The sequence below is a fragment of the Pithys albifrons genome, chromosome 5, assembly GCF_047495875.1.
Source record: "Pithys albifrons albifrons isolate INPA30051 chromosome 5, PitAlb_v1, whole genome shotgun sequence".
Lineage (NCBI taxonomy): Eukaryota > Metazoa > Chordata > Aves > Passeriformes > Thamnophilidae > Pithys > Pithys albifrons.
This window is the reverse complement of record NC_092462.1, coordinates 2,741,263-2,767,201: the sequence shown is the minus strand read 5'-3', so window position 1 is coordinate 2,767,201 and position 25,939 is coordinate 2,741,263. Positions and strand designations below refer to the sequence as shown.

General features: G+C 46.6%; 1 protein-coding gene across 1 annotated transcript; it reads left to right on the top strand.

Annotated features, from left to right (window-relative positions):
* Window positions 1-1,786: 1,786 nt before the first annotated feature.
* On the top strand, window positions 1,787-25,939 carry ARSJ (arylsulfatase family member J). The gene is made up of 2 exons (XM_071555065.1): window positions 1,787-2,421; window positions 23,305-25,939. Exons 1-2 carry the CDS (start codon window positions 2,078-2,080, stop codon window positions 24,704-24,706), a joined length of 1,746 nt encoding a protein of 581 aa, XP_071411166.1. The 5' UTR covers window positions 1,787-2,077; the 3' UTR covers window positions 24,707-25,939.

Genomic DNA, 25,939 nt, shown 5'->3' with positions numbered 1-25,939 from the left:
GGAAAGGGGAAAAAAAAAAAGGGAAGCTTTGTCAAGCCCCTCAAGAGAGAAGGTCAAGTTTATAGATGTCTGGCAGAGATTGCCCTTGGATGTTTTCATTTGCAGCTGGGTGGTGACTAACAGGGTGCTGGGAAGCTGCAGGCTCTGCTCTCTCCTGGATCCAGATAACACCACTCTGCTGCATCTGATTCATAATAGAGATTTTTTATTCTTACTTAGCAAACAAACTGAATTCCATGCTCAGTTCTAAATGATTCTGTTGTTTTGCTCACTGAGTACTTTGGGTGTGCTGGAACCATTTGGATTCTATAAGCTGAAGATCACTGTATGTGGATTCCATAATTCATGGACTTTATAATAACTATACCATGATAGTTGGCATTTGATGTTTTAAAAACAAACAGAAGAATTAGTGAAAAATGTCTTTATCTGCTACAGAATATATATATACATGTGATCAGATATTTAGCAAGATACTCTGATGCTTGACTGGGCCCAGGGTTCTTCTGGAGGTTGTATTAAAAGGGCATCATAATTTGTGTTGTTAAAAGAAAAATAGCATCACTAATCTGATTTGCACTTCACCTTTTATAGGTTGAGGTTTCTACACATAATTCTTTTGGTCGTGGGAATGTGGGGAACAGCAAGAGTAAAAAATGGAATAGAGAATTCTTTTCAAGTGAATGTAATTTCGAGGAATAATAGAATGGTTTGGGTGGGAATGGACCTCTAATTCCAATGGACCTACCATGGGCAGGGATAGTATTTGAAAAGGTTTCTTCAGTTTAAGATTCCAGTTTGTTGGGGTTTTTTTAAGAGTTTGTGCTGTCAAGTTCCTCTGATTTCAGAACATGTTCTGCCTCAGGAGTTAAACTCTGTAGGTTGTCCAGTGCAGGTGTAATTTTGTTGTATTACTTTTCAGTGTGGACAAGCCCTTACATAGCAGACTAAAATCCACTTTTTACTTCCACATTTCCCTGCATTTCACTGCAAACTTCAGCACAACGCTGAGATATTTCTGAATAGCTCTTTCTTAGTGGAAATACTAGAGGGGGGACACTTTTGTACCACCTGATATGAACAGAAACAGTTAAATTCGACCCAAATTAAAGTTTTCTCTAGACAGCACTGATTTTTAATCCAGGAGGGATCCCAGAGGGATGCAGGGACCAGCCCAAGCTTAGCACAGAGGTGCAGGAATTATAGAGGATTTGGTCCAAGTGGCTGTTTAAGAGTTAATGCTTTAGAAAACCCAGTTTGAGTAGAAGTTGTTCCTGTCATGCTGACTCATGTTAGACAAGTCAGACCTGCAGATTTACTTCGGTTCAGCCTAATTGTGTGTGATTAAGTTTCTGTTTGACTCGGTGTCTTCCAGGACGGGGTAAAGTCGTATTTTGCAACTGCAGCACATTCGTTCTTTAACCCAAATTCTTACAAGTTATTGTACTCCGTAAAGGCGCATTCCTGGCGTTTGCCACAGCCTGGCCAGAATTGGAGGGTTTGGGATTTGGGGCTGTTTCGCGGCTGGAAACAAATCCGGTCCGTTCATACCTTCCAGATGTTTGTGGCCATGTCAGAAACACTTGGAACAATGGAAGTCTGGGGGGTGTGAGACCACCTCGCTCCGGGGCGGGGGGTTCTCCCGCGGGATGCGGAGGGGCGGGCGGGGAGGAGGAGGAGGAGGAGGGCAGAGGGAGCGGCTCGGCCCGGCAGTGCCGGCGGGGGCGGGCGGGGGGCGGCACGTCCCGTCCCATCCCATCGCGTCCCGTCCCATCCCGCTGCCGTCCCGGGCCGTGCCGGGCGCCCCGGCTCGCCCCGCCATGGGCACCACCGGCCCCGGGACGGGCTGGCAACGGGGCCGGGGGCGGGCCGAGGGTGCTGTGACCCCCGGCGGGGCCCTGCCCACCCGCCCGGCTCCGGCCCCAGCGCCGGCTCCGGCGGCCGAACTTGCCCCGGTTGGGGTGCCCGCGATGTCCCCCCCCTGACGGGCGCCGCCCGCCCCCGGGGCCGCCCGGCTTTGTTGGGATTCGGGCGGTGTTCGCTCTCCGTGTGCTTCGCTCCCGTCCCGCCGCCGTGGATGGCCCGCGGGCCGCGCCGCCCCTGCCCGGGCGGGATCGGGATGGTGGCGGCGGGGCTGGCCGGGCTGGCCCTACTCAGCCTCCTCACCTGCGGGTACCTGGCGTGGGGAGGCGGCCCCGGGGACACCCCGCGGGCACAGCAGCCCCGGCCCGGCGCCCGCCGCTCGCAGCCGCACATCATCTTCATCCTGGCGGACGATCAGGGCTTCAGGGACGTGGGGTACCACGGCTCCGAGATCCGGACGCCCACGCTGGACAGGTTGGCTGCCGAGGGGGTCAAACTGGAGAACTACTACGTGCAGCCCATGTGCACACCATCCAGGAGCCAGCTGATCACCGGCAAGTAAGTTTGTTGCTGCTCCATCCTTCACTTCTCCAGCCTGAACGCTGTGCCTGGCGGAAGGAGGATGGATGGGTGACCATGGGCCGTTCACCTCGGGGTACCCTGTGGGCAGAGAGGCGCCGCTCTGGTTCATTTTGAAACCCCGAATGAAACGGACTTGTAATACGTTGGAAACAGCGAAATGAAGCTGTGTGAGCGAGGCAGAAGGGGAGGGTTCAGCACTGCGAGTGCTGGGCACGGCCATGGGTGCAGCAGGGCTAACATACGTGCTGCTTGGCGAGTGATGTTGCTATTGCTGGGGAGCGATCAGGGACTTGGCAGTGCCATTCCCGAGGCTCTTAGAGGAGGAGTCGTCTCGGAGAACTGCCAGCCCTACGTTTTCTCCTCTGTGTTCACTGCAGCTGCATCACTGACTCAGGGACAGTGACTTAATGTGAGTTCTCTCCAATGGTTATCCTGAATTTATGAGGTGGTTCCCCAGTTTGTCACACGTGGATGAGCGCAGGGAACCCAGATTCTCTCTCAGCATCCTCGTAGCAGCAGCATCGCTCTGGTCACTTCACAAACAATTAGCAACTTCTCTCTTAGAAACTTCTCTCTCAAGCCACTGAAAGAGGTGCCTCACCCAAATGGGGAAAGCTGTGGATTGGTATCGGTAAAATTGTGTTGATTGTGGTCTGTTAACTAAATAATCAATTACCCAGCCTCGGGGCCTTCTTGCACTGAAGGTTAATGAGGATTAAGGGAGGGACTTTATGCATTTGAACTGTAGGAACAGTTTCCAGATGGCTCCAAGTGTGGACCCATTTACTGTGCAACAAAACTGCCTTGTTTCTGTTTAGCTTAACTCCTTTTGACAGGAACAGCGAACTCTTAAAAGAGCAGAACATAATGAGAGGGGAAAAGTTTCTTTTCTCCTTTCCTGGAGCATAAACAGGAACAAGGCGATGTCAATATTGCTGGTAAAAGAAACACATGTTAAATAAAACCAGCAACTGGCCTGGTGTCTCCCATCTCCGTATGGGAGAGCTGGAGGCAATTCCCAGTCTCGGTCTAGTTCCCAGACTCTCTGGACCAGAGAGATTTGTGTGAAGTTATCTAGAGCAAGAATTCCACACAGGGTTTTGTGTTGCTTTGGGGTTTTTCTTCCCTTTCTGCGGGCCGTGGCTCGGAAGTTGCTTTGAGGCACCTCGTGGCTTATTCACAAGAACACCTTGCCCGGGGCTGCTCCAGCAGGAGCTTCCAAGGGAACGTGTCTCAGGGCAGCGGTTGGCGTGTCCCGGGTGCCTTTAGGGCGTGCAGCCGTCGGGAGGCAGGAGCCCCGCCAGCAGCTCGGATCCAGCCAGCTTGGGAGCAGCGCGGTTTGGGAGCCCGAGCTTTCCAAAGGGAATGTCAGGCTGCTCTGCAGTGACTCATCCCGCAGCTGGAGCGAGGGGTGAGCGGCAGCCAGGGCGCTGCTCCGGCCCTGGGAGCTGCACAGGGGTCTGAGCTTGGAAAAGGATGAAAGTCAAGAGTAACAACAAGTCACTTCAACTGTTTTGATCCTTCTTTAAATACAGTGAAAGGTCGGCAAGGCCTGAGGAACCCTGTGCCTTTCTTTGGAAGTGCTGCAGCTCTGCCTGCTTTGGGTTTGGAACCTTTATAGGAAAAAAGAAATTTGCTTATACTTCATTCTGATTTTCTTAGTCTGCTGGTCTAAAGCCTTTTTTATGTTGTTGTTCTACTTTAGGGGAAAAAGGATCTGCAGAGAGAAAGAAGTGCCTCATCTGACTGAGAAATCAGGGATTGGTGAGGGGTTAAAGGCTAGGGAGAGTATTCACAGGGCAGACTCAGAGAATACAGTTTCCATTCTGTCTGGAGATCAATGCTTGTGATAACTGCTTTTAATGCCTTCTTAGCACAGGCACCTTAATTAACATTCCAGGACTTAGAAACTTCAAACCAGGACAAGTGCTGTCATTTCTGGAGTTCCCAAATGTGTCAGTTCAAGGCTAGAATCCCATGCTTAGTGTGGAATCATAGAATAGGTTCGGCAGGAAGGGACCTTTAAAGGTCATCTCCAAACCCCTGCCGTGGGTAGGGACACCTTAAACTAGAGCATCTTCCAGACTTTTCCTGATGGATGGGTCGAACCAGAGGGACTTGTGTAAAACGGAGTCATTAAGGAGCCCTGGCTGACACTGCCAAGTGCAAGTTAAACTTTGAACAGCCCAATTTCTTCCCAGGCCTCCAGGCAGTTCCTCTGGGGCTTGTGTAGGTGAAGAGACTCTTCTGTTGGTGACTGTCCTGTGTGTGAAGGAGGCCGTGGGTGGGATTTGGAGGCTCCTCCCTAGTGCTGGTCTGAGCAGGGCAGTGCCCTCTGTGTGTAAACTCAGGAGGTTGTTGCCCTCTGAGAAATTCCAGGCAGGCTCTAGGCATGTTTGGCTCTTTTATTTTTATTTCTTTATCTCTGAGTGTGTGATTGAGCATAAATTGTCATCCAGAGGAATTGTTTGTGGTTACAGTATTTGTTGTGGTTGTTTTCTCCGTGAAAGTAACAGGTGTGCCTGAAAAGCAGAGCCATTTAAGCAGAGCACAACTAAACTCTGACTGCCTTTAGCTCATCCATGAAAGAAATGAAAAAAATAAACACATCTGTGTTGTTTATGTTACTGTAATTTACAGAGAACAGCATAAAAAGCAGTGCCTGAGACTTCAAATCTCAGCTTCTCCCTGCTGGGGAAAGGGAGGGGGGACACCCAACCTGCCCAGAGAGCCATCTCCTTTTTGACTGAACAATTACTGAAGTGGAGTCAGGGAGTTTTAAGGAATTTTGTAGGTTTGTGACCAACAGAACAAGGATTGCTTTGGGACACAGGCTGTAAGCTCAGAGGAAGGTGTTGGGGTGGCTGCTCCAATTCCATGGGAGCATTTTGAAACATGGAGCAACACTTAATTTAGCAGAGGAATTTGAGAACTAATCCTGGCTGATAAGGAGGAATCGAGATGGAATATGCCAGAAATATTCTTGGCATTTTGTAGGCAGCACAATGCCAAAAATCTCCTTCCTCCTCCAGGCTCCCAGTTTTCTGCTGACCATCAGACTGGTGGCCTTGGGGCCATTCCATGCACTGGAATCCTTTGGGCCACGGGAATGTTCCTCACCTCTTCAGGAGCAGGATCTGTCCTTGTGGAGCCCAGCACAGGTCACTGAGGAGCCTGATCTCCCTTTTCCGAGTCCTGGAAACCCACACTGGTCTGAGGAGTGAGCTTTGCACAGTGCATGGAATGTGGAGATGGAAGGTGTGGAGAAATACTGGAAGTCTGGGGAAATAAAGCCTTTTTTTCCCTGGAATAAAAGGGAATTTGGAGAATTTGCTCCTCCAAAGCAGACAAATAGATTGTATGATCAGTAAGCATAATCTGAGCATTGTTTTAATGTAATTAATGATGTAAATAGTCATAGAAATGTGACACATTTATAGATGTGTGTGGGTATGTGTGTTAGGCATGTGGCTGTAGGGACTGCAGTGACACTGAAATTCCTCTTGGCAAATTAGAGAAAGGATCTGGACAAAAAAAAAGCAGAGTTCAGGCCAGCAGTGATAAACAGAAGATCCTCTGCTGAGGCAGGAATAGCTTTACAAGCAGAGTGTGGTGAGCACCTCCTTACACAGCACTTTGTTAGAAAAGTGGCTGGAATTCCAGTGACTCATGACTGAATATGAGGCCAAACATGTCATGGAGTTACAAAAAAGGCCAACAGGATAGGAGATTGTGGGAACTGGGGAGCCTGGAACACTCATGCCCAAACTTGGGCATCATTCCCCAAGAGCATCATTGGAGAGCATCCAGAGATGGGGGATCTGATATCTCAGAGAGATGACTGGGCAGAGATCAGAAGGAAGGGAGTTGTTTAGTCTAAAGAAGAGAAAAATGAGAGGGGATGTGGTAAATCTGCAGTGTGCAAAGAGAAAGGGCATCCTGTGTGTTCAGTGCCACGATGGGTGGCACAGGGAAGGAGTGAAGGGCTTTGTGGAGAAGGAAAAACTGCAGGTCAGATTACAAGGAAAACTTTCAAGTCTAAAGGCTGGGAAACAGTGCAATAACTGGCTTGGGAAATTGCTGAGTTTCTCCATCAGCAGTCATTAGGAACAGGCCAGAGAAATATGTCAGGAATGACAGAATGTAGTTGGATCAGTCTCAGGGAAGGGGAGGAACTGGATGGCGGCGCTTCCAGCTCGGATCCGGATCCATCTGTGGCTCGTTTGAAGTCCACATGAACTCCTCTGTGCATGGAGCAGCATTCCATGCTGGAAGGGATTGCAGCATCCACTCTCAGGAAACACTGTGTGAGTGTTGCTGTTCAGCTTTCTCCCTGAAATTCCTGTTTTCCGGATCCTCCTCTCTGGAATTTTCAAGATTTTCCCCCCCAGGCCCCACAACTCTTGCAGTGTCTCATGGTTTGATTCTGCTGACAAGGCAAGAACTTCCTTTCCTTGTGCTGTTCTCCCTCTGCTCTCCACTGGTCCTTCAGCAGAAAATCAGCTCCAGGTGTAAGGAGAATATCCCTGCATTTGTGTCCATATCTCTGGAATTATTAATGCACAAAGAGGAGAGTGGAAAGGAAACTGTTGGCAAACAAACCCAGCATGGAGGGAGCTGCAAAGTGTAGGACAGGTTGGAGTAACTTTTTCTACATCTCTTTCTGAATTTCAGCATTTAAGGATCTTGTTTGATAGTTGAGGGCCACTGCAGAGGAGAACATTCATAACTACATGGTGGGAATGGGCTCTTGGCTTTCACTGGCCTCTTTATACTCAGTGCAGTAAGTTAAAGAAACAGTTGGGAATCAATTTAGAAAATCTGATGGTGAATTAACCCTGAGGAGTTGAACTGACAGACTTGTATGGTTTGGTTTTGTTGAGGTTTCTTGTTAACTGTAAAATAAATTATATTCCATGGAAAAGTTGGGCTTAAATATTGGAGGAATTCAGCTCACCCAGCTTCGTTCCTCAGGGGTTTGTGTTGTCATTGATGGTGCATTTGCTGCCTGTAAGAATAATTTGAATATTTTATTTGAATGAGAGGTACCCTTGGACTCCTGTTCCACTCTCACTTTTCATTCTTCCTTCCTGAGACCCTTAAGTGAACCAGGATGGGAAACTGAGATGGGTGTCTGAAAATAAAACAGGAAATAAAAAAATGGGCTTGGCTTTCACATCAAAAGATTTAGACCAAATTAAATTCATGTTTTCACAACACTTTACATTTCACAGGAAGACTTTCCAGATTTATGAACTAAGAAGGGGAAAATCTCTCTCCTGTCTTTGTCTCTGGGACACTTGTGTGGGTGATCCCAAACCCAGGGGGTTGTTTTCATCATTTTCTGTATCTTAGCTCTGGGTTTGAGCATTTCTGCCCTTTGGGTTTAAAATCAGTCCGTGGGATTTCCTCTTTGCCTTGTTTTGTGTTGATTCCCAGTCAGATTGTTCTGTCCTGAGACCAAGGAGGTAATTTCTTTTATTCATATAAATAGCACAAGGCAAAGCAGGAGTGCTCCTGTGTGGGATGTGTTTGCTCTCCCTCTGTCTCTGATCTTTTTAGCAAAGCTGCCCAATTTCTTGGTTTTCTCCCCTAAAAGGCTGAGAGGAAATATGGAGAGTTCAGACACAAACCCAGACAACCCTAATGGGGAACAAATTGAAAGGATTAATCTAAGGGATGTTTTAACCATTGAGGTTTGACTAAAATAGCTTTGTGGTCTGTGATGAGAGAAATTTGAAGCAGGGAAGTTTCTTGTACCTGCTGGCCCTTAATGAGAGAGGAATTCAATCAGTCTCAGCATTCCAGTTCACCTGCATTGTGATGTGTTAATTAGTGGTGTCAGCTCTCACCTGCTTATTAATTCAGGCTCTTATCAAGGTGTTATCAAGCTCTGGGCTGGAGGGACAGGATGTTGCTGGGGCTGGAAAACAAATCTGGGATAATTACACGTGTTTTAATAGGCCTCAAATAGCAAATTGCCTTCCTAAGTGCAGGGACTGTGTTAGGTGAGCCTTAAAATAGACATTATTAATATTAGAGCCATATTGTGGCCCCAGAATGATTTTATTATTATTTTTTTCAACCTTGGGGCAGAAAATCCGTGTATGGAAAGCAAACTTAGCCCTTCTTTCACTTCACCACCTGATTGATGTGAGGACATTTGTGCCATTAATGTTGTGTGAGTGCAGGAGTTTATCTGCACTGCTCTGGCTTTTATTTTACTTCTATTTTTAAAAACTGAAATGTTAGTTCAGCTTCTCAGAGTACATTTTCAGTCCCATACTTGCATTTATCAGAATATTTGCTGTTTTCTAGATCAGTCCCCTGTGTCCATTCTCTGGCTCACGCTGCTTTTATCTTCATTTATGCATTTTGGAGCATTTTTCCTCCCTGAAAGGGAGTTTTGTGCCCTTCTGAGGTAACATGATGTGATTTTTCTTAGCATTTACAGAACCCAAGTGGGTCCCAAGGTGCTGCTGCAGAGACAATCTCTGCTAATCAGCTCTCGGGAGAAATGAGTTCCCTTCTGTTTTGAAGAGGGAGAAAATTAGAGATGAAGCAACGCTGTAATTTGGGGAAAACGTGGAGAAAATGAGTCTCAGGGTAGGGGGGAGCAGTGAGGGATCTGCAGACTAAATATCCTCTAATAGACATCCTGGTGCCTCACAAATTGTGCCTCTCCAACTTCAATCAACTTTGTCAAAACAGCATTTACCGTCACATTCATCTCCCTAATTCTGGTTGTCCTATCACAGTGGATAAGGCACAGAGAAGTGGCTTGGAGGGGCCCTCTGGAGCTTCCCAAATTCCCTTTAATTGTTTCCTCCTGGAAATGAAAAAAAAAAAAAACATTGCCAAGTGTCCAAGAAATTCAGGGAATTCCCAAACCTTCCCAGAGTGTCCATTTTACTCAAGGAAACTGTTCCATCAGCTTTTTAAATAGAATATTTAAATGTTCTTCCTTTTCCAGGGCCAGCTGATGTAATTAGTGACTTTGTTAATGACCACAGTGTTATGGCAGCTCCTCCCTTAAGTGTTACATGGGATTTCTTTTTCTTTTCAAGTCCCTGAAGTGCTTTTGAGCTTGAAAAGCTGTAATGTGGAGATGATTCTTATTATTCAACCTGTGTAACTTCAGAGCTGAGTCACCCCCTCTCCCTTCAGGACCAAAATCGTGTATTTTGCTGCCATACCCAGGGTGAGTCAGCTCAGGGAAGGCAGAGTTGAGCTTGTGCTTTGTTTTTCTCAATAAACAAGGTGCAGCCTGAGACATCTTAGAGGGAAAAAGCAGAGGGATGAGTTTCTGGATGGAGTTATTTCATGTCATGGGGGATTTGGGGGGAATTGCTGCTCTTCACCAAATTGCTGAGCTTCATAATAAATATATTTAGGATCAGAGGCAGCAGGAAAAACTTAATTTCTGCCCTTGGGCTGGCTGTGGACCCCCTCCCTGTGCCACAAGGGGAGAGGGGTGGGCAATACTCTCCTCCCCAGGTGCCAGAGCTGTGGCCTGGCTCGTGTTTCCCCTCATTGAGCAAACGAGGCCATTTCAGCAGTTCCTTCCCCAGCTTCCTTCCAGGGGAAAACCACAGGAAGTTGTTCTGGCCATAGGAATAGTGGCTCTCTGTGCAGCACTTCCCTCCCAGCCCTCAGGATGCCTTTCTGACCTTTCTCCCGCTATCCCAGAAAACATTCCAGCCTTTCAGGTCATTCCAGAGTGAGTTTGCAGCCTCCCAAAGCTCTTCCAGGCCTTCCTGGATCCCAGCCCACCAGGATGGCCTTTTGGAGTCCCCTCTCTGCTTCCAGTCACTTGGGCTGCCCAGACTTCAATCTCTTCATTTTCCTTCTTATCTCTGGCACCAGCAGAGGAAGAGCCAAACCAAGTCTTGTCCTTGTCTTCCCCTGTCCTTTAGTTCTCTAATTGCTCAGGTAGTTTCTGGCTCAGCAGCCTCGATGTCTCTTCCAGGTGCTACAAGAATTTATGTTCTGTTAATCACTTACTGATGTGCATGAGAAAAGAATGTTTATACTGATCTTATCAGTATTTAAACCTGGATTAATTCTAGTTGATCACAGTAGTAAATACACTTGGGAGGGTTTCGTGGATACCACTCTGGTTGCAGTTCTGACAGTGTTTTAAAGCAGTTTCCAAGCCTGTTGTCCAAAGACATTTTCTAACCAATACTTGATTTGTACCCTGTAGCTTCCCATCAGTGTTAAAACTGGAAGCAGAAGAGTGATACCAACAGGGAGAAGAAGGAACTCAAAGTTGGTGCTGCTCCCAAGAGCGTTTGGAAAAGAAAACAAGCCTGAACTTTGTAATGCTCCAAGTTCCATCTTTATTAGTTTGAGCCTCTGTTCTCTTGGCAGTTTTCAAGGGAAGAACCAACTTTGCTCCCAAAAGGGGATAAATCTCCTGTCCATGTGAGTCTGTTGTCTCTGCTCTTCCCTCCTCCAGCCTGAGGGAAATCAGTTCTGTCCATCTTTCCACACAGCTCTTGGTTCAGCCACCTCTGGCAGGAGACCCAGATCTTTCTGCTGGGAGAAAATAACTTTGTGCTGTTGGTTATTCCTCCCCCAAAGAATTGCTTTGTGGGGTTTGTACCTGGATTGCCTCCTGTTTGGGTCAGGATATTCCTCTAATTCAATTTGCTTTGGGATTTTTTTGGAATTTCTCCTCTCCAAATGCAGTTCAAGGAGTGCAAGTTCAGTCTGAGCAGGTTCGAATCTGCATAAACTTCACCTCAAAATTACATTCATAACCCCTATGAAAATAACCACTAAAAATGCCAATTAGCCCAATTGCTTTTACTAATTGCTCCCAGATGTGTTTTAAGAATGAGAGAGCCTGGAGCTTAAATACATTTATTCCAAATTCATCATCTTACAACTTGAATTTGCCAAAAATCTTTTCAGGATTAGTTGGAGAAATTATATGGGCATATCATAGAAGAGCAGCTGATAAACTGTGTCCAAACATCCTTCCCTCTTGGAATTGACTCATGTTGGAAGGAAACGCTGCAAATATTCCCACAGAGGTGTCTGCAGCAGGAATGGCAGGAAAATATTCCCCCTGCACCGTCTGCTGGTGCCACAGACACTCTGCCTGCTCCAAACTGGGCAGCTTGTCCTGCTTTGCAACAGTTTTCAGGGCAACCTTTCAGCACTTTGGGCTGTGACAACGAGGCTTTAATTGCAGGCACTTTGTTTTGCCCCACCCCCTCCAGTGCATCAGCCCTGCTGCCCTTCCTAATTAATTAATTAACAGCATCCCGTCAGTGGCCTTGGCTTGAATTGCTCCAGGTTTGCAGTGGTGGTGGCTTTGTCTTGGAAAATCTTCATCTTCTGGGTGTAAATGCAGGAGGCACAGAAAATAAATTTAACTGGGCATCCTTTCAAAGTATTTATAAACCACTTTTTAATGCAAATCTCGTGGCATAAATCTCACTGATTTGTTTTAGGGAACCTTGGCAGAGGAAAGGGATGGCTTGGAAATGAACTGGAGAGAAGTTGACTGTAAATATAACTCAGCATAAACAAAGAGTTATTTCAGTGGTTCTTGCAGTTCAAAAGCACAATTTTAGAAATTTATTTTATGGGGGTTTTTTATTTTGTTCTTTTATGGGTTTTTTATTGAATTGTTTTTTTATTCCCCCAAAGTCATCTCGCAGAGTCAACCCATAAAAACCATAAAAGCCCAGTGGTTTTTCCTCTGCCTTCCCATCCTGTGCAGCAAGGGGTGCTCAGCCAGCAGCAGGAATTTACTTAAAACAAGTTGCTTAGTTCAGTAAGTCCAAATAAACCCAAACAACCCCCTTAGGTGGCAGGCATAGTATATTTTTTTTAATTTCTCTTCAAGAAATTAAGTTACCTGCAGGTGGTGAAAGGCCATCAGATGGTTTTCAAACCAGCAGCTGAAAACTTGGTGAGTTCTGGAGTAGGAATTATCAGGGTGGGATTTTCTAAGCACATTCCTGAGTGGGAGAAACCCTCCTGTCTGGTGAGGTCATGGCATGGTGTGTCTGCATTTTGGGGGTTGTGGCAGCTCCAGAGGAATCAGGCACTTGAAACCTTAAACCCTGTCAGGTTGTGTTGTTTTATTTTCCTCTCTCAGCAACAAACTGGAAGTTGCACATTCAGAAAGAGAATGAGAATTTTCCTTTTTTTCCCACCCTGAGACAAGACAGCAAAAAAAGCAAAGGAAAACAGATGGATGAGCAAAAGAGAGAGATTTTCTTTTGTTTGCTGCAGTATTTTGTGTTTCTTGCCAGCAGAATATCTGCAGCTGGATTAGGGCTCTGTAAATAAGGCTGATAATTGGGATTGGATGGGCTTGGAGCAGCCTGGGAAGTTCCTCAAGGGATTGGAACTGGAGGAGCTTTCAAGTCTCTTCCAACCCAAACCATTCCATGGTTTCAGTGAGGAGCTGCAGTGACCCAGAGAGGGTTTTATTCCAGCACATGAATCCTTCAGTGCAGCTGCTGCAAAGGGTTTATATGCTCAGGAGGAACACTGAGGAGAGATTTTTCCGGAGCAAATGAAATATAAAGGAGGTTTGTTGATGCTCTAAATCAATGTCTTAATTTTGGGAAGGGGTTGGAGCAGCTCCTTCAGATCCTGCACAGGGAATGCAGGTGATCTCAACAGAAAAGTGGGAATTTCCTTGTCCACCCCAACCCTTCCAGTTCAGATCCCAGAAGTGCAGTTGGCTCTTTTCAGGCATGGGGTTTTTTTCCTTCATCCCACAGGAATGGGAATGAAGACAGATGGGAAGAAGTGAAGGGGGGAAGAAGCAAACCAAGACTGTTCTCCTGAACTGGAAGAGTTTGGAGGATTCCAGAAATCATATTTAGTGCTGAGCTGTTCAGTTATGTTGCCCTGGGACACTCCATGGGCTCTGTTAAATGCCTTACATGGGATAATTTATTTTAATACTAGAAAATTGTGTAATTTATGAAGCACCAACTGCCAGCCTGGGTTTGCCTTGGAGCAGCCTGGGCATCACTGGCAGCTCAAATCCCAGATACACCACAAGATCCATAGACATGCACAGCCAGAATTTGGGTTTTCTGGTAGAAATCAGGATTTTCATTGTCTCTGGGCAACCTCAGAATTAACATTAAATGGGAATTTATTGTCCTTTGAGTTTACTCATAGCACTGGCAACTCTTGTAAAAACCAAGTGGAAAGAGAGCTTATGGAACACACCAAATAATGAAGAGCCAGCAGAAAACTTCCTGCATGGTTTGAGCTGGAATGGTGTTCCAAAAGGAACCAACCCCTGAACTTCCAGGCTTTGGGAATCTGAGAGGAAATTACATTGTCTGGCTCGTGGTGTCCTTTCCACTCTTGTTGCAAACTGGCATCTGGATTAGGTGGGTTTCAAATGTGTTTGTTTTTAAATATTCTCCTTACATAACAATACCTACTATTGACTCTCTGTCCAAAATATTGTGTAGTGGAGTTTCTAAAGGAAAATGTACCAAAAATAATGAAAGGCTTTGGGTAATGTTAATAACTGGATCAAGCCCTAAGGAGACCATGAATTTCCACTCTGATTCTATTGAGGGTTTGTGGATTTTTCATCCTCACTCTTCTTTTCTCATCTCCTTTATCCTTAATAGAGGGCAACAAATGTGTGGGAGCTGCTTTTCTGTGATGATTTGGGTTTGGTTTGGCACCTGTGAGAAAACACAACATGCCCTTTTCATCTCAAAGGATGGGATTTCTTTTAGAGGAAGTTTCATGTTGCAGGTTGGGAATCTGTTTTTGGTTAGTTGCTGTAGCTTGTACTGATTTCATGGAGATTTTGGGACATGTTTTTGGGAATCCCTATTGGTGTAAAAACACAGACTGGTTTCTAAAATTGTTGTGGAAATGCACTTGAGCATCAGTTGTTTAAATCCATCCCTTTCAGGAAAGCTCTTCAGTCTCCAAGCAATTTATGCAAGTGTGGAATGTCTGTCCATACAAAGGGATCTCCTCAAGGAAGAGCTCTGTAGTTGTTTAATGAAAACAACACTTTGAATGATAAATACATTTCCATTTTTCCTCAACAACTAATGTTTGTTAAAGCATCACTACCTCTACCTTTTATTTTTAATCTTTCAGTGGGTACCTGTCCTTCCATCACTTATCACAGAGTATTTGATGCCAGTATCACTCTTAAATCAGTTTCCAGACAGGGGTCAGACAGGCATTTAGTGCTGGTGTCACTGGACAGAGGTTCTGTGCATGGAATTGCTGGGAATGTTGGATGGACACTGCCAGAAGTTCCTGCCTGTCCCATTTACACCTCACTTACCCTTCCCCAGCTCACTCCATTAATGAGTCACTGCTGGTGTTGTGTCTGGGATCAACATCACCTGCTGACACCTGAAATCAGGCACAGCTTCATTAATGCATTAACATTTCAGAGCACATATTTCATGTGTGCTTTGTTTGGTTTAGGCAGCAGTAAGAGATGTGGTTTCTGGATGTTTGTTGGCCCCACAAGGCCAAGGCAGCACCCGCTGCCACCCCCCTGTGCTGTGCTCCATTTCATTCCCAGGGATATTGCACCGTGGCTGCAGTTCCTGTGAGGCTCTTGGGCACTCCTGCACAGCCAGAAGTGAGTGAGGAGCAGCAGAAATGAGACATCACTGGTGGTTAGCAGGGATTAGGGAGTGCAGCAGCATCCAAGAGAGCACTCCTTGTTTTGCTGAGCCGGCCTTAGGGGGAAATCAAGAAGCATTTCCCCAAATCCCGTTGTTCCTGGTGGCCTAGGAGCAGCTGTGCTGTTCCCCTCTGTCCTGGGTCAGCTCCAGGCTGTGCTCTGTGGGGCAGGAGGCTCAGGGCAGGGAGGGTGTGCCAGGATGGTGCCCATGCCAAGGCACCCAGTGCCACAGAGCCTCACCCAGTGCCATCAGTGACAGGACAAGAGGGAGCGGCCTCAGGTGGCACCAGGGCAGGGTTGGGGTGGATATCAGGGAAAATCTCTGCACCAAAAGGGTGGTTAAACCCTGGAATAGCTGCAGCTCAAGTCACCACCCCTGAGGGATCTAAAAGACTTGTGGAGGTGGCACTTCAGGGACACAGCTCAGTGCTGGAACTGGCATTGTTAGGCCAGTGGTTGGACTGGATCTTGAAGGTCTTTTCCAGCCACGATGAGCTCAAGTTGCTTTGAAGCTCCAAACCACACAAACAGACTGACAAGCTCAGCATTTAAGGATAGATGGGGAAAGAGTTGACTTAGTCTTCATGGGGCAAGAATTCCCTCTGTCTTCATGGGGCAAGAATTCCCTCTGTCTTCATGTTCCTGCTGCTTTACAGAAATCCCTAAAGCAAGGAGAACGTGGTGCTGTGAGTACAGACATTTTCCTTCCCTTTTCAAGCTGCAGTCTGAGATAAGTCTGATGTGGTGGTTAGAAGTTGTCACAGGAGTGAGTGACAGCCCTGGAACGCTGCTCCCCACTCCTCCTGCCTGTGCCACAACAGCACACCCACCTCCCCTCCCACAGTGGCACTGGAAGCAGTTCCTTTCCGTGTGGGATCTGCCGTGTGAATAAACAAAGCTGTTCCATTTCCCCGAGTTGTCAATCAGGAACCCGAGTTAATGCAACACTTCTCACCTTCACTCATCATTTCTCTGGGAGTTGCTCACAGTGCCTTTGCCTGGATCCAAAATGCACTTCCCTGTTGTGGTCAGTGCTGAAAGAGGGATTTTAATGCAATATTTCTCAGGAATTGGGACTGGGGTAGTTTTTCCATCAGTCCAGATAAAGCTGTTCCTGATCTTACCAGGGCTGCGGGTTTGCCTGGAAAGGCTCTGCCCCATTTCCCTGTCCCTGCTCTCTTGGATTGCTGTGTGACCACAGGGGGGAAGGGAGAGAGAATAAAATTGCCTTTGGATCCCCATGTCCATGTTTTACAGTGATATGATGGGATAGGCTGCAATAAGGGGAACAAACAGAATAGCCAAGTTGAGATGAACAGAAATAATAATAATGATGACGTGTGATAGGCTGGAATAGTGAGAACAAATAGAATAGCAATGTTGAGATGAACAGAAATAATAATTAATATTTCTTAATTAATCAGCATTCCCAATGAGCCTCCACACCAGAAAAGGAGTTTGATGCATTAATTCATAGAAGTGTTTGAGCAAAAATTTATCTAGAAGAGTATTCAAGTGAAATTAATGGAATTATCCTTTTATTTAAATAGTTGCATGTTGATTATGGGGCCCAGAGTCTGTTCTGTGATAGATCCTTGGAGACAGCTGAGCTTGAGACACCTCACAGAGCAGGATAACAGGAATATTATAAACACTCCAGAGAGATTGTGGCCATTGCCACTTGATTCCCTGCTCTCACAATAATAATTTATCTCTAATTTCAAGTTGGTGTCTTTAGGACTAATCCAAGGTTTCCAAAGAGCCTTAAAGGCCTGTGGTGCACTCGAGCTCAATGAAGCCACGGAACTGGGACATTCTGCAGTGTCATCCCAGGACTGGGTGTTTATGGAGCTGTTCAGTGGTTGATAAGAAATTCCAGCTGCCCCAAAGTCTGGCTGTGCTGTGACAGTGTCTGAAACACCTGAGGTGTCTCTGAAGGGCCTCACAACCCTCATTTTTCCCAGTGTCATAATGTCCTTTAATTAGGAAGCAGTTACCTCTCTGCAGTGACACCACGTAAACCCCCGGGGTGGTGGTTGTTGACCCGTGTTTTACATCTCATTTTGCCCTCAGCCATCCTTGCTGTCAGTTCAAGGACAGGAACTGTTTGGCTGCTGCCTGAAGGTGTCATTTTGATGAGAGGTGTGTTCTTAGTCAAGGCAATCATGTAACAGATGCCCTTCATGTCCCTCGGGGGCAGTCACTGAATAAAGGCTTCCTAAAGAAAAGTGAGTTGATTTTCCTAAACTGCTGCAGGGTTGGGAGTTTCAGCCTTGAGGTTTTTTAGCTGAAAAATATTCCACACATGTGCATGACAGGTTGGGTTTTTTGGTCATGTAAAAATGCCCATTATCACCAATTAATGTATTTATTTTAGGCAGAATGAGACACGTTGAAGTTTGCCCTGTCTGGGTTGGTAGCAGAGGAGCTGCCAGTTGAATAATGTTTTATGAAAACCCAGAATTAGTGTATCACAGCACTAATTGCAGCTTAATTTGAGGGGTTATTCAAAGCTGAAATTCAAAGCTGACACTTTGGAGTTTCATTGGGGGATTTTTCACTTTCCCTGCACTGAACACCCCTTGGGACCAGGGAGGGTGACCTGGAGGAGACACAGATGCAGGTTCCTGTTCCCTCCCAGCTTGGTCCCATGGTCACATATTTTCCTTTAAAGTTCACCCACAGCTCTGGACACAACAGATTCTTTCCTGCTCTGCCTCTCTCCTGGGGTTCCAGTTGTGTCCACAGGAGCTGGGAAGGGAAAAGAGAGGAGATGGTTGGAATATAGAGCCATGAAGAGCAACATTTTGTGTCTTGCTTTCCTGGTTTTCAAGCATTTCCTTGGACAAGGATCCCTCCTTGGTGGAACAGGGTAATTCCTGCAGGTCCTTGGGAAAAGGGCATTGGAACAAAACTGCTAATTATTAGTCCATGAGGAAATTGCTACTTTATTTTTCTTCTGGAAAATTGGATGGAAGAGCCTTAACTGATCAAAAACCTGAGACAGCAAATAGCCTGAGTGAGGGTTTTCTGTCCACACTGGGCTTAGAAGTGGATATAAAAGCACATATAAATTCAGGGAGTACAGCTGAGGATGGACTGAATGTGTGTGTGTGATTTCTGTGGGATGGCACAGACTGTGAAGGTGTTTGGGGGTTGCATTTAGGCTTTAATGTTGCATTTCCTTCTGTGCTCATAACCCACTTCCCCCCCAAATCTTACAGATAAAAATGGCTGCATGATGGGTTAAATAAAGCCAGTTCTGTTTCTCTGGCTTACATTTAGCAGTGACAGAAGACTTGAGCACAGAAAACCTTCCAAGGGACGTGTTTGGATTCACGAGGGAGATTTTCCTGTTTAAGTCACCCCCCCACCATCTCCCAGGTGCAGGACCCTTTGCACACACCAGTAAAAGTATTTCTTGTCTAATTCAAACAACTGGGACAATGGTTGTTGTATTTGATTCTTTTTCACAAGGAAATGCCCAATTATCATTAATGATGCCTTTAATTCATGCAGCCCTCAGTGCAGTTGCTCTGTTTGCAACTCCTGGTGTTTGTTTTTTGGTTTGTTTTTTTAATCTAAAATATTCTGACTCCTCGGCTCGAGTTTATTACTTCAAACCTTGTCATTTTTTTCCCAGCATATCCTGAGCTCTGCAAGCACAATAAAAACACATTTTCCATATGCACTAGTGGCTAGAGCTCTGCTAGCACAAGTTACTGAAATCAGAAACTTCCAGCTGAGCTTCTCTGTTAATCCTCAGTGAGCCTTAGAAGAAGCTCCGTTTGAAGACAATTAATGCAGCGTTTGAACATTGGGGAGCCTGAAATCAATAGTGTTGTACATGCTCATTATTCCAGAATGAGGAACATCCCAGCTTCTCCCTCAGGGCTGGAGTGAAACCTCCCATTGGAAAGGGCAATCATGAGCTCACGCTCAGGATGGAGGTTCATTTGCTTGTTTATTGATTTGGAGAAGCCTCTGAAACATTTCTCATGGCACCCACCAGGCATCAGGATACTCCCTGTGGGATCTCCACTCCAACCAAGCCAAGCAGCTGCCCTGGCAGGGCTGAGACTCCAGATATCTCCAGGAGAATGAAAAGGAGAGTGGGACATGCACAGAGACAGCCCGTGGAGTGAGGATAAATTAATTTTTAATCATTGAAATGTGTCTTGTTAGTGGAACATTTTGCAGGAGTTTGACTCAGTTCCTTAGTTTTGGATTTCAGGTGTGTAATGGATCCAGAAACTTGGAGGGGTGGGGAAAAGGAGAGCACAGCACAGGCATAGGAAGCATTCCTGAGTCTATTATCCCTTTATTACCTTTATGGAAATAATGTCCCAAAAGGTCAAAGTCTATAAAACAATGCAAATAGATCTGTGGCCCATCAGCATTTCCTTGTGTTTCACTGGTTGCTACTGCAATGGGAATAATGAACTCCAGGCTGCTCCTCGTCCCAACTTCCTTTTAGGGATTAAATTCAACCCATCTATTCGAAAGAATTTGCTAAACTTGTGGTAGAAGGTGATGAAATCCACAGGATGTATCTCACAGATGTTCTATGGCACTTGTGAGATGGTGATTTTATCTTCCAGCCAACTCCCCAAATCAGCATCTGCCTCTTGTTCCCTTTATGCTTTCTCTTGTTCAGATTTTTTTCTCTTGTTCAGATTTTTTCTCTTGTTCAGATTTTTTCTCTTGTTCAGATTTTTTTCTCTTGTTCAGATTTTTTCCCTTGTTCACATTTTTTTTCCCTTGTTCACATTTTTTTTCCCTTGTTCACATTTTTTTCCCTTGTTCACATTTTTTTCCCTTGTTCACATTTTTTTCCCCTGTTCACATTTTTTTCCCCTGTTCACATTTTTTCCCTTGTTCACATTTTCTTCTTGTTCAGATTTTCTTCTCTTGTTCAGATTTTTTCCCCTGTTCAGATTTTTTTCTCCCTGTTCAGATTTTCTCCCTGTTCAGATTTTTTCCCTTGTTCAGATTTTTTCCCTTGTTCAGATTTTTTTCCCTTGTTCAGATTTTTTTCCCTTGTTCAGATTTTTTTCCCTTGTTCAGATTTTTTTCCCTTGTTCAGATTTTTTTTCCCCTGTTCAGATTTTTTTTCCCTTGTTCAGATTTTTTTTCCCCCTGTTCAGATTTTTTTCCCCCTGTTCAGATTTTTTTCCCCCTGTTCAGATTTTTTTCCCCCTGTTCAGATTTTTTTCCCCTTGTTCAGATTTTTTTCCCCTTGTTCAGATTTTTTTCCCCTGTTCAGATTTTTTTCCCTTGCAGAGTCTAAACACAGTTTCAAAATAGTCGTGTTGAGACACCTTCCCTGTTGCTCTTGATGCCATTTGCTTCCATGTCATCGCTGTCTCTTGCTCAGATTCCTTTGCTTTCCCGAGAGTGCTCTGCAAGTCCTTTGGAAGTGAAATCCTTTCCCTGAGCAGCACTATTGGCACATCCTGGATCAATTAGGAAGGCACGTGGCACAGAGGAGTGAGCAAATCTCAGCCGGTTCTGTAGCAGTGACAAATATTCTCATCATCAGGTTGATGTTTCTTTGAAGCCTTTCTGCACTTGAAATATTTTGACTTAGAATTGATTGTTTGAATTGATTATTTTGTGGATCCCTTTATATAATATATATATATGATATAAAGATGCATATCTCTTGTCTGTGTGCCTATAGGTATGTCCAGCTGTGCCAAAACCAGCACACACATATGGCAAACATACCAAAGTCTGATGCAAACAGGCAGCAGCAGAGAATATATCTGCATATATATTGATTTATATTTATATTTGTGCATCATTGCCAGCGTTTTGGATAACTGGGGGCACCACCCACCCAAGATGCAGAGCTGTGTCTGACTGAGGCTGATTCCTGCTGGGTTTGGGGTCAGTGTTTGCCCGATCAGCAGTGTAGGAATGCCATGCTTGGCTCTGTCAGTTGGGGAATCTCTGTGGTGTTCCAGGAATTCCATGTGGGAATGAGCTCTGTGTGACTCTCATCTCGCTGTGCAGGCATTGGCAGGAGGCAAAGTGGCTGCCAATGTGGCACAAATTCTGTTGGCTCAGCTCATGTGCTGGGAAGGGTGGAAGGGTCTGTAACTACATCCCCCCCAGAGGGGATCCAGCAGAATTAGCCTGGGGGAGAAACTGCCCCTCTGGAATCAGGGGCTGATCTGGAGGTGGAGGAGGCTGTCAGTGCTGTGAAAGCAGGGTGGGGTAAGGGCTTTTCCAGCTGGATCAGAAAATGGGAATTTACTGAAAGGATTTAACAAGGCAGAGCAAAGAAAAGGGGAAGGAAATGAAGTGCCCTGGGGACAAAGTTCCCTGAGGACTCTCAAAGGCAGAATGAACTGGAGTGTGAAGCACTGTGTGTTTCCTGGTGGTTCTCTGCCTGTTTTAGGAGAACTTTGCAGAGGAATCATGGGATGGACGTGGGGATTTGGTATTTCTTTTTAAAAAGTGTAGATGCCAGAAACCCATCATTTTGCAACGTGCTTTAACTGCTGCAGTGTCTCCTGTGTCAGCACCAGCCATGAGTTTGGGGACATTTGTCTGGGGACTGTTGGGTGGCCGGGCTCCAGGTCCCCAGGGTGGCCACAGACAATGCTGGGAGCAGGGCCAGGGAGGCAGAGCAAAGCAGCAGCACTTTGAGTCCAGCACAACACCCAAGCTTCTGCAAGGAATTAGTCAGACCAGAGTTCCTGCTTCCATGGAAATTGGTTCAGGAATCAAGTGGGAGTCACAGAATTCTGAATACTGAAGACAGCTATGGAGCCTTCTGAGGCCTTGGCCAGGAAGCCACCACACAAAAGCAGGCTCTGAGTTATTTATGGGCAGGCAGAGCCCGATGTTTCTGATTTTCTGGGTAGTCAGATTGGCAGCACCAGCAGAATGTGTCAGGAAGGCCCAACTCCTGCTACCAGAAATGAATCAAAAGTGGGTTTGGGGAAGATCCACAGCATTGGTGGACCTGGCTGGGAATTGAATTTATTTTCAAACTCAGGGAGGAGTTGTCTTTGGTTTACAATCTGCTCTTACATTCTCTTCTTTTGGTGTTGAACTGATATATTTGTCCTGGGTTTTTGGTACTTGCTGCTGCCCATGCTGGGTTCATTTTCTAATCATATGGAGGCCATATGTATTCTTTACACATAGACTGTGCTGCACTGCAGAATTTATTGTCCCATCCTTTAAACTGCTCTTACATGCTCAGAGTGCAGCATTTTTATATGCTGTAGATGCATTTACTGCTGGCAAGTTATGAGGCATTGTAAAAACTGTGTTTATCCTCATAGTTTTCTGTCATCATTGTTAAAGGGAGACATGAAAGCTTTCTGAGGAGGAAACAGCACCTGTAAACACCTGTGCTCCTGGATGTGTAGCTGTTCTGACTGGCTCAGTGCGTGGAAGGAGCTGTTTTGTGCAGCAGGTGACTGATGAGGAGATCAGTGCTGAAATTATCCCTTCCTTTGGAGTGACCACTCAGAAACCTCTTTGCTTGAGGCTTGGCCAGGATCTTACTCAGGAAAATAAATGCAGAGTCACAGCCCATGTGCACAGTGTGTGATGGATGGGCAGAAATCAGAGCCTTGGACTCTCAGTATGGTGGTGGCAGCTGGTGCTGAGTGCTGTGGTGCTTGGGCTGGTTCCCAGGGCTGGGTGTCAGGGTTGCCATGGGGGCCTGGGAGTCTGAGTGCTGGCTTGAAAATAGTAGTGACCAAATCATTGGTCAGAGCCAGCATGTTGCCACTGAGCTCCTTCAGCTTTGCCCACAGCTACAAGGGAATTAAAGCATTAAAAATGAGGCTGGCAGGGAGAGTCACGTTTCTGTTAGTGGTGGTGCCCACGGGCTGAAGGAGATGGGGGGACCACTCGTTGTAAACAGACTGTTCTGAGTTGGAAGGGTCTCACAAGGATCATCGAGTCCAGCTCTTCAGTCAATGGCCCACACAGGGAATTGAACCCATGACCTTGGCATTATTACAACCAGGTTTTAACCAACTGAGCTAATCTCAGGGTATTGAAGCAAAGCAGATGCCATTGTCCTGTTAGATGTGACAGCATGACCAAGCTGGTTTTTGCTGTACCCACACCGAAATGCTTCCTGAGGAGGTTGCTGCATGCGTGGGGATATCTCCTGTTAGGGTTGTGCACACAGCTGAGCGTTTCCTGACCCTGTCCCGTCCTGCCTCCAGGTACCAGATCCACACGGGCCTCCAGCACTCCATCATCCGGCCGACGCAGCCCAACTGCCTCCCTCTGGATAACGTCACGCTACCTCAGAAGCTGAAGGAGGTCGGGTACTCGACGCACATGGTGGGCAAGTGGCACCTGGGCTTTTACCGCAGGGAGTGCATGCCCACGCAGAGGGGCTTCGACTCCTTCTTCGGCTCCCTGCTGGGCAGCGGCGACTACTACACGCACTTCAAGTGCGACAGCCCCGGCATCTGCGGCTACGACCTGTACGAGAACGACAACGCCGCCTGGGACCACGACACCGGCATCTACTCCACGCAGATGTACACGCAGAAGGTGCAGCACATCTTGGCCTCTCACGACCCCGGGAAACCCATCTTCTTGTACATCGCTTACCAGGCTGTGCATTCGCCTCTGCAGGCGCCGGGCAGGTACTTTGAGCACTATCGGTCCATCAATAACATCAACAGGCGGCGCTACGCGGCCATGCTGGCCTGCCTGGATGAAGCCATAAACAACGTGACCCTCGCCCTAAAGAGGTATGGCTACTATGAGAACAGCATTATCATATACTCCTCGGATAACGGGGGGCAGCCCATGGCCGGAGGGAGCAACTGGCCCCTCCGAGGAAGCAAAGGCACCTACTGGGAAGGAGGGATCCGCGCTGTTGGGTTCGTTCACAGCCCCCTTCTGAAGAACAAGGGCTCTGTGTGCAAGGAGCTGGTGCACATCACGGACTGGTTCCCCACCCTGATCACGCTGGCGGAAGGGCAGATCGACGAGGACATCCAGCTGGACGGGTACGACATCTGGGAGACCATCAGCGAGGGCAGGCGCTCCCCGCGGGTGGACATCCTGCACAACATCGACCCCATCTACACCAAAGCCAAGAACGGGTCCTGGGCCGCCGGCTACGGCATCTGGAACACCGCCATCCAGTCGGCCATCCGGGTGAACCACTGGAAGCTGCTGACGGGGAACCCGGGCTACAGCGACTGGGTGCCCCCCCAGGCCTTCAGCAACGCGGGGCCCAACCGCTGGCACAACGAGCGCGTGTCCTGGTCTGCCGGGAAAACCGTGTGGCTCTTCAACATCTCTGCCGACCCCTACGAGCGCGTGGACCTCTCGGCCAGGTACCCCGAGGTGGTGAAGCAGCTCCTGCGCAGGCTCTCGCAGTTCAACAGGACGGCGGTGCCGGTGCGGTACCCGCCCAAGGACCCTCGCAGCAATCCCAAGCTCAACGGAGGGGTCTGGGGACCCTGGTTTAAGGAGGATGACAAGAAAAAGAAGTCAGATAAAAGTAAAGGTGTGAATAAGCAGAAGAAGAAGAAGAACAAGAAAAAAGCCAGTCGGAAAAAGGGGCATTTGTTCCCTTGCCGGTCGCGTCTTGCCGGTGGGTAGACTCCGAGCACCTGCCTTGGCCAAGGCTGAGTCAGCCTGGGCCAACTGTGTTGAACTTCTGACAAGAATAGACTGGAAATGCCAGTTCTGCACTATGGATGAACCTTGTCATCTTGGAATTTTTTTCTCTGATTTCACCAGCACAAGGTATCGCAGCACTCTGAGTGTGCACGGGACAGACTTTCTCCTCCACGGGATGAATGGTCCTCACCCACCACTGCCACATTCCAGACAACTGTAACACCTCATTTCAGGAAACTCAGCTGTGATGGACAAATGGTGCTTCCTTGCCTTAATTAGTTGGAGTCATTGGAGAGGAGAGAGATGTTAGTGGTGGATGTTCTCAGACTGAGAGATGATTCAGAGAGAGGAAAAGCAAAGCCCGAGAACCTCAGTGGGTCAGTGTTAGTCACCAACCCATGATACACCAGAGCAGAGATGTGAAACCATCAGTGTAACTTCTTAGAGGTGCTGGGAAGGGGGGCATGACAGGAGGAAAGCTGCTTTGAATTAGATTTTGTCTGTCCCAAACAAATCTGAAATAGTTTGAACATTTCCTAGATGTGCTAAGCCCCCCCTTTGCAGTAAAACACATGACCAGCCAGCACACACCATGTATAATTTATTACAGGCACAGACAAAAACACCCTGCCAAGGTGAATGTAATATTTAAACACTTTAACATAACTATACAGCCATATGTAAAAGACATAATTTATTTTGCAGCACAGCCCTTATTTCTCTCCCATTAAAACTTCCTGGCTGATGCAAGGTACCCTTTTGGATGCCAGGGTTGTTTGGGGGAGGGTTTAACTTTGCTGTTTTAATTTTATTTCCACCCTGTCATTCAGAGTTTTATTTAACAGATCCGTGTCCTCAGAGTACTGTAAAACAAGGCAGTGCTGTACACACTGCTGGGATGAGAAGGAGAAGGATTTGGGTGGGTCTCTGCATTGTGCATTTGCCTCCAGTGGTTTTGAATGTAACACAGGGTTTATTTAATTTAGGAGTCATGTGAATGCTGTTCAGTTTCTGTACAGAAGCTCAGCCATCTTGATGTTTGGGGGGGGAAAAGTCTACTTTAAACCTTTTATTTATGTACCTGTTAAAATAGTTTATTTTTATGGCATTCATAAAAGTAGTTGTGCTGGTTTAAAGGTAAACCAGAAGAGAAATGAACCCAGCTCAAGAGAGATTATAAGTCAGAGTTACAATTTAATAAAAATATTACAA